Source organism: Narcine bancroftii, chromosome 13 (assembly GCF_036971445.1).
Source record: "Narcine bancroftii isolate sNarBan1 chromosome 13, sNarBan1.hap1, whole genome shotgun sequence".
Lineage (NCBI taxonomy): Eukaryota > Metazoa > Chordata > Chondrichthyes > Torpediniformes > Narcinidae > Narcine > Narcine bancroftii.
The window spans coordinates 3,752,431-3,766,951 of NC_091481.1; the positions used below are offsets into that span (position 1 = coordinate 3,752,431).

Below are 14,521 nucleotides of genomic sequence, written 5' to 3' on the forward strand. Positions count from 1 at the left end.
CATTAAAGTGAGTTATACCCCACTGCCTTCTTAATTGTCCAAATATTAGTCTTGTCTTGAGGAGCGAAAAGGATACCAGAGCTACCAGATTTCCTGTAAAGCACATTGTTTGAACCAGACGAGCGCCATTTCCACATGTTCACTGGAAGTGCTCTAAACTTCAATGTTTGTGTGGCTCATGTTCACCAAGTGAGTAGACTCATCCTATTCTTCTGTTCAGAGCAATTTCTCCAACCTGACTGCACAACTGTTTTATACAGGATACCCTTCAAGGTTCCCATTCAAACAGGCCACACATTCAGCAAGACAAAAGCAGCCTGGATGCATCCTGACATCTCAAATCTATCTTGTAAAAACTGAAGAATGTGTAAAGATCAGATACTATGTTTATCATGTAATAAAACTGAAATATTACACTAAATTGCCTTTCGCTGTTAGCTGCCCCCCCCTTAAAAAGAGAAGCAAGAGAGAGGACCCCCCCCCATCCCCGAGTCACTGAGTGCCCGTGGATTAGCTTCCAGTGCTCCCGCAGCCTTTACATCTGCACAAGACTCCAGTTCAAATCTTCAGCAACCTGAGCCCAGATCCAAACCTCCGACACAATGAGGACACAGGGCCCTTCAGCACCCCTTCTTAACCTCTATACCTTCTTAACTTTAATAATGCAAAATGTCTGCAATTAATGATGGAACCACCAGTGATGAGGTTTCAGATATTCCAAGCATTGAAAGCAGAGGCTGTGCACAATAGATGAATCTCAGACAGGAAATCCATGAACAAAGCCAATTGTCCGTGCCACCCAAATTACACCCCATTAACCTACACCCCGTTAACTTACACTATGGTACTTTTTTTTGAAGGGTGGGAGAAAACCCATGCAGACACGGGGAGAACATACAAACGCCTTACAGACAGCACGGGATTTGAACCCACGTCCGGTCCCAATTTCTGGTGCTATAAAGGTGCTGCATTAACCGCTACGTCAACCATACCAATGTATTCCTAACCTTCTTCTATCACAAGCTGAATCCAAAATTTCCCATATATGGCAGAGGAAGAATAAAATGTAGAGGGGTCAATGTGACTCAACTCAGTAGGTATCCAACACAGGGGAAAAAACACATCCAGCATGCTACCATGAACTGTACATAGAAATAGAATGGATCTCGTGCTCCCGTTGGGATCTCCTCTACGTTGGAGACTGGACACAGTCTGGGAAATCGCTTTGTTGAGCACCCCAGTCTTCCACCGCAATAGTGATGATCTCCCAGTGGCCACCCATTTAATTGCCGGCTGCATTCCCCTTGCCGAAATGCCAGCCCATGGACTCATGCACTGCCAGACTGAACCACCTGCAAATTGGACAAACACCACCTCTTATTCCATCTAGCACCCTACTACTAGATGGCATTAACATCGACTACCCCAATTTCTATTAGCTTCACCCCAATTTATCACCCATGTCTCTCGCCCTCTTCCCCGTCTCCTTTCACAGACCCCCCAAAAACCCCCAGCCCCCTCAATAAATTCTCACCTTTCATCTCTCCGGTGTCCCATCCATAATCCAATTAACACCCTTTGTCTGTTGGTCTGTCTACCTCCCCTGCCCATTCTTCCTTCCCCAGCCTTTTAATTCAGAGGCCTGCCTGCCTTTTTTTACTCAAACATTGAAGAAGGGCTTGGATTTCTAATTTATAGATGCCAGTACATCAGTTTTCTGAAGAGCATGTAATATATATGCATCATCCTTTTAAATCCCGACAGGAATAAGCACAATTAACCTGTAAACCTGTAATCATTTCTCCAGATTATAAGCAGGAGACATTTAAGCAGACATTCGAGGGAGATAATAATTTTTTTCTCAAAATTGCAACATGCTTTTGCACGCGCTATTGATCTTTTATTTCCCTGTATTGACATTTTTTGGTTCTTCTTTTAGTCGTAACGATCTATTGTTCCTATTTGAGAAACTACCGTAGTCACACATACTGCAAACACACCAATCCCATTCTTTTATTTTCCAGTGACCCATCGCTATATGGTGTGCTATATACATCACATTTCCAAAACTTAATTATTGGGAACAGGAAAAAAAAAACAGATTTTGTTTTTAAAATTACTAAGCAATACAAAGGGGCCTTGGATGAGATATTCTGCATCTCAGTATATTTTCAAAATAAACAGTCTTCTTTCTCATCCCATCACCCTCCCCCTTTAATAGGAATAGTGTTTCATTTATCCTACCGGCAGAAACTTGTTTCAAGAAACCAAGACTGAGTTCAGCTGCAAATAACAGAAGTATGATTTAAAATGGGAGCCAAACATTCTCCTTTAGGTGTTTGGTTGGATTTTTAATTAATACAAGCACAGAATTTGTACCTGAATCATATTGTTCTCCATTTAAATTGGCTGGACTCTGTGTCTTCTCTGAAAACAAAGTTGTTGGCTCTTGCATACTTGAAATCAAGGACTTTCTGTCTTCTAGTTCCAAGGAAACCAATCCCTACGTGGAACATTCAAACATCTCCTCTGTTTTAGTTCATGCCACTCAAGCGGTTTCTGTAAAAGATAAAAGGCATATTACCACTAAATGAAAAATTATATTCATACCAACCAGAACAGCCAGAGGCTAGCTCTCAGTTTTAAACATCTTACCCAATCTTATTACATCTCTTAGCCAATGAACTGCAGTTTGTCAGTCGCAAAGATTAGAATGTGAAACTATCCAAATCAAAGTCTCGCAAATAAAGCACAGTTCAGCCACTGAATGAGCCAAATGCAACATTCAAAATAACATTTACATGCACTGCATTTGTCACTAATTACAATGCACAATAACCATTCCCACTTAACCCAACCTTCATAAACTTCCAGGAAAACAAAATCAATAGTTTCCTTGTTTTTTCAATATAATTAAAGGAAATTTGAATGCAGAAATTTGGTAGGACACAAATGGATTTCACTTTAGTAATTTGGCTCAATATGAAGAATTGGTAACTTTTGTTTTTTCAGTTAATTTGTGGATGGCATGGCTAGCGCAACGCTGTTTACAGCACCAGCGATCCGGGTTCTAATCGGCGCCGTCTGTAAGGAGTTTGTACGTTCTCCCCAAGTACGCATGGGTTTCCTCCACCCTCCAAAGCGTAGGAGGTTGTAGGTTCATTTGGGTGTAATTGGGCAGCATGGGTTTAAATGGCTGCAATGGCTTCTTCTGTGCTGGAAATGAAACTTTTAAAATTCATATTGGAGTATCTGAATATCCTCAAACTGTTTTGTAATTTATGAATGGTTCTGTCAGCTGTACAATTGCTTAACAATGACAACTCATTGCTACAGAATATTACAACCTCAGGAAAATCCAACAATGGCAGCTTTAAAAGCAGAGGGATCTCGCATGGTCACTTCTAGGTAGCTCAAGAGAATGTGAACTCCAAACTACTGAGAATTAGATTAATTAGCATTTGGTTACACAAAACACACAAACATTTTTTTCCACTGATTGCCCTGCCCTTCATTGCTCTATGAATTCCCAATAGATTCAACTGGACCTACATTTTATATTTAGGTATAAAACTATACTGCTTCAGTATTCCCTTCCCAAATAAAAATTACCATTCATCTTCAACTCCGAGACGACAAAATGCTAAGGAATGCATATTTCTTGTTGATTCCTTTATAACACTCTCAGACTGTGGGATTGCATGAAGAAAGCAGAGTTCCCAAGAATCTAAGGCTTTCCCTGTATTGGAGCCTGTAGCACGAGGCAATTCGATGCAGTCTCATCTGCCAAATTTGGGATGAGGGCACATGCAGATGTTTTTAAACTTAAGGTATTCATCTTGGCAACAAGAATGGTTAGTTGCGGGGGTGAGCAACCGACAGCCTGCAACACAATGTGTCACCCAATCGCCCTCAGCCGTCCAACATACACAGTTCAACGCACTAAAATGTCAGCCTTGGTCATCGGTGGTCTCTGGGACTGTTCGCATGGTTTAAACATCCCTCAGCAAAAGGAAATACTTTGTGCCTTCTGTTCCTTCGGGATTGTGAACCGGGCAGCGAAATTACTGCATTCATGCAGAATGTTCACCAAAGTCTGTCCACATCATTATAACCAGGAATCAATCATCAACTGCATCACTTACTGCACCTGGAAAAATAACTCCCGGGAACATGCTTCGTCCTCAAGATGGGCCTGAGACAAGCTGTGCTTTAGTGGCCAGCTGATCTGCTTTTGGTCCCAGGCCACTCACCCACCACTGAAGGTACAGCTGGGTGGCCAACAGGGCACCCTTGAAGATCTTTCCATGAATTAAAGAAAAATAGAGGGTTACAGGATAGGGAGGGTTTAGTCCTTTTTTGTTAGGAAGGAATACACAGGTTGGCACAACATCGAGGGCCGAAGGGCCTGTACTGCGCAGTGTGCAGCGCAACTGCCACTCCCACCTCTTCTCAAAAAGACTCAAAGCCAGATGTCCGTGTGTGGGACGCTGCCATGTTCCTTCATCCGACGCCGAGCAAAACTCATTTAGCACAAAGCAAATTTTGTCACTCAGGAAATGGGATTTCACTCACATGCTCACAGTTCAAACCACAGCTTTGAGGGCAGAGAAATTAAATAAAAGCAAGAGATCTGGATCAAAGGCAGAAGTTGAGGGGACTCTACAATAGCTTCTGCTGAGAAAGATTCAAGATGCAGCATTCGACAAATTTAGGTCTTAATTTTTGCGGCAAAAATAACTGTTACTGATTATTTTTAAAACTCCTGAACTATTTGAAGAATTATTTAAAAGCAACTAAGTTTAAAAGACAGCTTGCAGCACTCCAAACACCTGTCTGAAATATTTATATCCAGCAAGGGATAATTTTATCACTCCAGCTAAGTCGTTGGTTCTACCGGGGTCAGACTGAAAGCACATCTCGTTGGGATGAGGTCTTGCTATTGGCATCAACGACCGTGTCACCCAATATCAAAATGTCTTCAAACAACAAAAAAGTCAAGTTTCCACTGATTGAGCTGCTGTCTGTTTGGGGGTTAGTTATTTTGTTTTCACTGTGACTCATTTTTCCTTCTTTTTTCCTTTTTTTTAAAAAATTGTGTCATTTTAATGACTAACTTGTGATTTTTGGTGCATTTCCAGATTCGAAGAGGCCTTCGCCAACCTGAGATGCATCGTCGTAGTTTTTTGGAAGGACTAAAGTTGATCTTGTTTCTTGAATTTTTTTCTGTGGATTGTGTTTCGATAAAATATCATCAGTTATGTTCGTACATTGTACATTACATACTTCAAGCAGAGGCAATTGAAAACTTCAATTACATAAAGTCTGTGTTTCAGTATTTATTTCCTTTCTGGTGGAATCAGTGCAGCCTGATGTTCAACCACTGATGCATCATCCAGCCCATGCACAGTAAAAGGTTGACCACCCCTGGGTTAGACCACAATACATTGGAGCAGAGATTCAGCCCATCGAGTCTGCCCCACCATTTAATCATGAGCTGGTTCATTTTCTTATTCAGCCCCACTGCCCGGCCTTCTCCCCATAACCTTTGAACCTAATAAAGAACCGATCAATCTCTGCCTTAAATGCACCCAATGACCTGGCCTTCACAACCACCTGTGGCAACAAATTCCACAGATTCACCTCCCTATGGCTGAAGAAATTCCTTCGCATCTTCGTTCTAAGCAGATGCCTTTCAGTCCTGAAGTTGTGCCATGGTTTTCCAATTCAAAAAGTGTGAAACAAGGAAGAGATACAAAGGACAATCTAATCAAGTAGAATGCATCTTCTTCTAAAGCACTACAAAATAACAGTCAGGGATAGATCAACTAATTCTACAAAGATGTTAATGTGAGAACAGTTGGAAACTATTAGGTTTAGAGAGACAAAAAAAAAACCCAGAATGCTGGAGAAACTCAGCAGGTCAAACAGTGTCCTTTATATAGCAACGGTAAAACTAGATAAACGACATTTGTGGTTTGAGCCCTTTAACAAGGCATGGAAAAATGTCAGCAGGTGTCTGAATAAAAGAGTGGGGAGGGGAAAAGAGGTGGGGGTCACAAAGGCAGGAGGTACAGGTTGTACCTCTCTAATCCAGCGCTCTGTGGTCCGGCACGTTTTGAATCTGCTGCCATTAGTTTATGCATCTGCAACCAGGGCGGCGCTGTTAGCAGCGCTAACGTGCCAAAATCTGCAAGTGCTGCTGGCAGTTCCGCCCTTTTGCATAATTTGAATTGCCCTCTTTCTTTTTACCCCTCTCTTGGTTGTACAGTTTAAAGTTGCGTTCCGAACCCACCCACTCGCTCAGCAGCAAACGTCACTTGAGACCCAGATTGACATTAAGGTAGAACTTTAGGCAAATTGCATGGCTCAATTTTTACAGAACATGTCTAACCCGTCATCCGGATCAGAGGATCGGCCCAAGGGTGCAGAGTGATGCAAAGAGCAGAGAAGCTGCCAGTTGATGGTCAATAAAGTTTTCCGGCATTTTCTGTGGTATGGCAATGGCCAAGTCCCAATGTCACCAGATTAAAGAGGATCAACTTGTAAAAGGTGGAGAAGAGAGGGAGGGGACAGCAGCAAGCAAGGAAAGGCCGGATGGCTGGGTGAATAGAGAGGGAACGGGGATGGTGGGTGAGGTGGTGGTGAAGGAGAGCAGGTGAGCAGAAACCAGATAAGTTAATTTAATGCCATGTGGCTGGAGAACACCCAGACAGAAAAATCAGGTGTGGAGAGGGTGGGTGAAGAAAACTTCCTTTTCAAATTAGTGACACCTTCTCTCATCCCACTCACATAAAGGCCCAGCACATGACTGGATATACACAGGAACCTCAGCCGAAAGCATTAATTGTCTTGGATCAGCATTTTACTTGCCTTCTTTAGTGCTCTACACTTTCACTCGGTGCAAATTCGACAACGCAGAGAAACACAAGTTTCTACAATGGAAGAGAACTACAATGGAATGAAGTCAGTGTAGATTTCTGGGGAAAAAAAATGTTCTGTCACAAAATCTCCCAAGTTCGATGTTGGGAAAACATTTGGTGAAGCGGCTGGTGGCAAGTGAAGAAATCCACCATTCAATTTACACAGCGTGGCCTGCTGAGTTTTTCCAGCACTTTTCACGCAATATTACACCTGTTTTCTTACATGGGCAATGAAAGAATCTGGAATCTTTTGTGCATTGCAACCACTACTTTCCTGTTTAACTTATCATACCATATGTTCCCCTTTTTCAGAAACACACTTGAAACCTCTTTCATCGAGCAGATAAGAGGCAAATAAAGATGAAAATTTAAAGAATAAAGATTCTTAAATCCAAAGAGCCCAAACTAAAGTCAATTAATATTTTATCCACCTCTATCACAACATTACGAGACAGATGAATATTAATTTCCACATTTCAAAGTCCAATGAGCGACACATTTTGATATCTGAGCCCAGATTTTAAAAAATAGAATCCAAAGACAAAAATCAATGAATGTTCCGTTTCCACGCACAAATTTGAAAGTTGTCTTTCTGACTGTTAACCATGTTAATATTTTCATCTTAGACTGAACGTTTTCTACATCAGTAACATACACCAACTTGCATGCATTGGTTATTGATACATTAATTTCCTTGCTCTCAGAATGATTGCATCAAGTTAGGTGCTGTGTTTTTCTAAATGCACCATTTCTTATGCAAGCCATCTCCTCCATAATTAAAGTGAACTCTGGAAATGGAAAGCAGAAGATATTAGACAAAACAAACAAAAAAAAATGCTCAAGAAACGTCCTCACACTTGGGGGGAAAAATGCATTATGCATGGATGCCAGAATAGAATACGATGAGGTCAAACAAATACAAATCATTCAGCTGCAAGCAGAGTTAATTGGATATTGTGAAGTTTTAATTATTTAATCACGAACAATATGTATTGTTCATATATTCAGAGAAAAAAAATGATACTCTACTTGACTAACTAAACATTGAAAAGTAAACTTCCCAAGGAATTTAATTTAAATATAATTCCGCTTCCTTCATTTTTCCCCTTTGAATCATTACACGCTGGTCAGAGAAAGCGAACAACTAGAGCTGCTCTCGAATTGAAACACCTGCAGTCATCCTTTTGATCATTTTCTATTTGACACACCGGAAATGCATCAATAATGGTTTCCTGCGATGTAGAACTTTGAAATTTTATGAGCTATTTCCCGAACCCCCCCCCCCCCCACACATGATAATTAACTTAACTCAGTCGCACTTCATGAATATTTAGAAAACTAAACCGGTCTCCGAATCAATGACTAAGAGGAGTGCACAAGGAAATAAAATTGGCACTCATCTTTCATACCATTGATATTCCTTCAAACCCCAACCCACGATTGTAGTCTTTAACATATGATCAACAGACCCCACACTGAATATTTATTTACAGTTTCCTGCCACCTCCCCGACACCAGACTGTACAGGATTATATTGAACGTGTAAAGATTAAAACTATTAAGTTGACTGCAAGGATAATTTTCTGAATGTAGGTATGACTTAAATATCTACCACGTAATGGTCACATTTTTTGGACAAATTTTTCAGGTTAAGTTTCCGGGGTGGGGGTCAACTTTTACACGGGTCCAACTTTGACCGCAGTAAGTCCCAGAGCCATTCAAGGTGTCAGGAGCTCCAATGCCTGCGACCGGGTGGTGATTCCGCATTCTGGGCCAAAAAATGAGGGGGATCAATATCTTTACACAAGTCATACAAAAGCACACGATGTATGGGCCCAAAAGAGTGGGGCTCAACTATTACACGGTATTGACAATTACACAAATATATACAGTAAATATTTTCTCAGCATTTAGAAAGTCCTCCCCCCCGGTGTACTATTGTTAATTCCTTTCTCAATTTACAATACCAAGGTATAAATAATGTTGTTTATTCGCTGTTTTCTGCACAAATTTTTCCAATCCCGCTCTCACCACCGGAGATTATCATTTTATTGTGGCACCGTTCCCAGGGTATTAGTTCTCTTTCATTATAATTTTTTTTTAAAATTACGACAGAGCACAGTAACAGGCCGTTTCAGCCCACAAGCCCGTGCTGCCAATTACATGCAATTGACCTACAAACTCCGTAGGTTTTGAAGGATACGAGGAAACTCACGCAGACATGAGAGAACATGCAAACTCCTCAACTCCTTATAGACAGTGTCGGATTCAGGCCTAGGTCGCTGGCAATGGAACAGCATTGAGCTAACTACTACGCTAACCTATACTTAAATGGGCATCAACACAGAATGTAGATCAGCCGCCAATTCAATGCATGTCCTCTTCTCTCAACTGGTTGCATACAAATTTTACTTTCGAGATCTCTTTTACCTAGTCAACATGTTTCAAATATGAAACAAAAGTCTGAAGGTGCTGTGCTTATAGTTAAAAAACACAGAAATGGAGGAGGAACTCAGCCAGTCTCGCAGCACCCATAGGAGGGAAAGATACATTACCGACATTTTGGGCCTAAGCCCTTCAAGGTAGGAGCAAAAAACAGGAAGACATCTGAATAATGAGTGAAGAATGACAGGGGGAGTCATCCAGACCAAGAAAATGTGTTCATTGGATTTGATCAGAGGAAAGGTTAGAAATAATTTTGGCTCTGTGAAAGGAGAAGAGGGGGTGGGGGGGGGGGGGGGGGGGGGGGAAAGAAACATGGTTCAGGGAGGTGCTCGATAACTTCAGAGTTTGGAGAAAAAATTGGAAAAGTGAACATCGGTTGAACAAGACCTACCACAAGATTAATTTTTGACTCAAGCAAAATAAACCTTTCCACTAGTGTGAAACTGAAAATTTGGACAATAGATTTTGTAAGGTAAGATCAAGAAGTGACCAAGTTGAAGGGAGATCCTGACTGAGGAAAAAAAACCTCTAACGAATGGGTTAATATTATTGATGAATAGGCCAGGTAACCAATGGAGGGCACTTTATGGATGTCAGGGAGATGTGGAGAATTGGAACACTGCCCTTAAAACGCGAGAAAAGTTAAACTCCAGCAACTCAGCACTAATTTCCTTTGGAAATCCAAATGGTCCAGCTTCTGGCCCACTCATCAGCTGGATACAGAACACATGCAGGATACGTGATCAGAACAAGGGATCTAGAATGAAGCCAGGGCCAAGGCCTAGACTGCGAGCCAGGTGTGAGACAAGAGAAGGTGGCTCGCCAGTGACTGTACTTCATGAGGAGTTTGAGGAGATTTGGTAGGTCACCAAAGACTCTTGCAAATTTCTACAGGTGGACAGCATTCTAACTGGTTGCATCATCGTTTGGTATAGAGGAGCCAATGCACAGGACAGGAACAGGACAACTCTATTGCTCAAAACAAAAAAAATCAGGAATGATACAAGATGATGTAGATGGTTGGTAACATCCTCAACCACAACCTTGATAATCAGATGTACAATTACAACTGTTACAACTACAGCTTGCATACAACTCTAGCATAGTCAAGATTATTAATTTACCTGGATGATGTTCATGCATCAAAATGAACACTGCAGATTGTGTTTGAACCAACAATGGGTGTAGACATTAGCTCTAATACAGATAATTCACATACACAGCTCTGACAAATGCAGGTAATGTTACGTCATTTAGTCATCAGTATACAGAACGCAGACCAGCGCAGGTTAGCGCAGTTAGTGTGCACAGCGCCAACAAGAATTTTGACAAACAGTCTGTTTTATGGACACAAATATTTTAATGTGGGTCTGGCACAACAGCCACTGCAACTTCACACGAGTGTTCATCATTTTGATAGCTGTTCTCATAACTGCTGTACATCAAGGCTGTATTCAGCCACTGTGTGCACCATAGGTGACGTTGTTATAGGCTACAATCATGAGGTACATCGGTGTCATACACATCTGGGTATCTGCAACTGATGAAGTATTCAGACACCATGACATGCACCACAGTAACCTCATCACTGTGGGTGCACAGACATGGCTCTGGTATCAGCGCCTTGCCACGTTTCTGACCGACGGGAAACAAACACCCCTGTGGCTTTGGGCCTGCCCAAGGGGAGCAACATTCCATGCCCAACCGCCCACACGGTAACAGTAAGAGTACCGAACCCCCACAAGTGCCATCAGCTGCCCAGTAGCCCTGCTAGCTGCCCACCCTTTCAAAGCCCTCCTGCCGGTCCCGAAATATTTTCCACCCTCTGTCAAAACGGACTGGGCCCACCGCCAATAGTTGGAACCGACTGGGATGTGACGTACCCAGCTCCAGGTCCTGTAATTGGTCGGCCACTTTCATACAAAAGGGGTAGCCCCGTCACAGCTGCACGCCCTATGACTTGGACCCTTGTTGCTCCCCCTTACAGCAGGTGGAGCCCAGAATTGTCCCACTGACTGGCACGCAGAATATGGTGCAGATGCTGAGATACATCCCGAGCCTGGCAAACATTAGTGGCAATTTTGCATCCCAGTCTCTTCTCAATATATCTGTCAGTCAAACCACCAAGTACAAAATAAACCAACAACAGGGAAATGAAAACAATGAATGGAAATGCTTCATATCTACACTTATTTGCTGCAGGATGTACAACTTAAATAAAAAGCAAATATAATTTTACATCTACGTTATGCAGCTAATAATTTTGCCATCAACTCGCATCCAATGTATTCAAACTCATCTTAACTTGCAGGCAAATACACTTCTCAGCAAGGTACACACCAATTTTATTCGAGGACCATTGAATTGTCATTTTGCCCACCATTTCTATCCTATCCATTGTAATCAGAGCTCTCAAAGCTTCAAAAAGCAATCACTCCCAAACACTGAATGCACAGCCTTACACCATTGCATCCAAGGGTAACATCAAAATGCAACTTAAACCTTAAGGATTTTAGAAATGCATGATTGGATGTTGTAATTGCATACTATAATTTGTTGTTTTGCAGTCGTACTGTAACTTCTCAGCTGTTTCAGTTTCCAGGCAACAGTCATCCACTCAATGCATAGAAACGCCCCTTATGAGTTACGTCAGTTCCCCTCCAAATACAAGATATAGCAGCAGAAGTCAGCCCACTGACTTCTATATCACAAGCCGATACATCCTCGCACTCAGTCCCACTCCCCATAACCCTTGATACCATGACTAATCAAATACCTGTTAACCTCTGCCTAATATACACCCAACGACCTCACTTCCACAGCCTCGCAATCTAAAGGAATATTTCTGTATCTGTTTTAAATTGAAGCCCTTTCATCCTGAAGTTGCGCACTCTTGTCCCGGAATCTCGTACCATGGGAAACATCCTGGTCACATGTGCAAGTCCTCTGCAGTAAAAAAACAAAATTGCTGGAAATATTGCTGGAGATCAGTCAGCAACTGTGGGAGAGAAGCACGAAAGTCTACAGATGCTGTGATTATTGTAACGACAGAAATGCTGGAGGAGGTAATGAAATAGGATGAAGCCAGAACATGATTCAGTCCTCGTCGAAGGATCAGCAGTGGAGAGGGTCAAGAACTTCAACTATCTGGGTGTTCGGCATCTTCACGGATCTGTCCTGGAGCCCCCATGTCATTGAAATCGTGAAGAAGGTTCGCAAGCGGCTACACTTGGAGTTGTTTGTGGAGATTCGATAGGTCACCAGAGACTCTCATAAACTTCTACAAGTGTAACGTCGAGAGCATTCTGCTGGTTGCATCACGGCTTTGTATGGACAAGAAAACCTCTAGAGGGTTGTTAACTCGGCCTGTGACATCAGACACCGGTGTCCACTCTTTCGAGGACATCGACAAGAGGCGGTGTCTTACCAAAGCAGCCTCTCTCCTCGAAGACTCCCACCAACTAGGCCGAGTGCTCTTCACCCTGCTACCATCAGGGAAAAAGGACACGAGCCTGAAAACAAGCCCTCAGCGGCACAAGGACGGCTTCTTCCCCTCTGCCACCAGATTCCTGAAAACAAAATTCATGAACCACAGGAACTGCCTTACTTCGACTCTTACATGCACAATTTTTATTTATTTGGCAAGGTGTTTTACATAAATGTTTGCACGGGTGATGCTGCCACAAAACAACAACTTCTGTGACATGCTTATGACAATGAATTCTGATGTACTGTATTACTGACATTCTGGGCCTGAGCCCTTCTTCATGTTATCTGTGGGAGAACAAACGCTCAACATTTCAGGATTTATTTCTGAATAAATCAGAATCGGAAAAAAGAGATTAAATATGTTCCAGTTCCTTGCTTTAATCGAAGAAATTTCTTCTTCTCTCTCTCTCTCTCTCGTGGCTGCCTGACCAACTGCTTTCCCTTCAAAGTTCCAGCATCTGCAATTTAGAGTTTTATTTTCCTTTCAAAGTACCACCAGAGCCTCCCATATTCATTTCAAGTAACGATAGCATACCACTCCCTTTTATACTTTCATATCTTTATAGCCAGAAGTGATGAGTAGACATTTGAATAGATGTGCAGTTTCCATCTTCACAGAAAACTCGTGCAATGTTACTCCCATACAAAAGAATCATAACCAGAATTTATTGACATGAGCACATCACGAAGCCGTTGTTTTGTGGCAGCATCACAGTATATAATTTATATAAACCACCTTACAAAATAAATCAAGTCGTGCAAGAAAAAGATAAAGTAGTGTCTGTGGTTCATTGTTCATTCAGGAATCTGATGGCAGACAGGAAGAAGCTGTCCTTGCACCGCTAAAAGCTCGTCTTTAGGCACCTGTATCTCTCCCCCCCAAAACCCCACAGTGGCCGTGATATTGCAGGCCACATTAACAACTATGTGGAATTTATTCTTGTCTAAAGCGTTGGCACTCCATACCAGATAGTGATGCAACTGTCAAAATGCTCTCCAAGGTCCACCTGTAGAAGTTTCAGAGAGCTTTCAGTGATGTCCCGAATCTCCTCAAACTTCTCACATATAGCTGCTGGCGAGCCATCTTCACGATTACATCGACGTAGAGACTCTAGGACTGATCTTCGGGACAGGCCAAAAGCCACAGTAGATACAAGTATAAAATAGTTTGGGAAGAAAAGCTGACCTCTGATTTAATCCTCCAGCACATACACTACGTGTTCTACTACATACCACCAACTGTACTCCAGTATACAAGCTTAAAATGACTGGATGAAATTGGTTCCAAATGACCTTCATGGCCACTGGATTGTTAAAGCATGCTGTGCTAATGTGTCATGTGAAAATACAGTCTGGTGTAGGAACCCAGCAAGTGTAGCTGGAGGAACTTAGCAGGTTTGGTTGCTCTGCCCCTTGGGTTCCTTAGCAAATAGGAAAATCCACCAATGGACTATTTTATTTTGCTCCAGATTCCAGTCTCCACAGTCTCCTGCATCACCAATGCATTTTCCGGTTTGCTTTAAAATGGATTATCAGTAAAGTGCCTGAAAGCCCTGCAAAAGGTAACAGACATCACCACTGTCGAGAACATCTACAGGGAACGCTACCGTCGGAGAGCAGCAGCGATCGTCAAGGATCCACCCCACCCAGCACGCGCACTGTTC

General features: G+C 42.2%; 1 protein-coding gene across 4 annotated transcripts in view; it reads right to left on the reverse strand.

The window, feature by feature from the left end:
• sfmbt2 (Scm like with four mbt domains 2) overlaps window positions 1-14,521 on the reverse strand; it is a 150,189-nt gene that overhangs the window by 130,902 nt on the left and 4,766 nt on the right. For 3 of the 4 annotated variants that reach the window (XM_069909548.1, XM_069909549.1, XM_069909547.1), the window contains 2 exons: window positions 2,380-2,559; window positions 2,245-2,283 (listed from right to left, as the gene is read on the reverse strand). In XM_069909548.1, the coding sequence (XP_069765649.1) occupies window positions 2,245-2,283; window positions 2,380-2,455 (115 nt within the window). In that variant the 5' untranslated portion in view covers window positions 2,456-2,559. The remainder of the gene's footprint in view (window positions 1-2,244; window positions 2,284-2,379; window positions 2,560-14,521) is intronic. The other variant, XM_069909551.1, reaches the window with a different exon arrangement.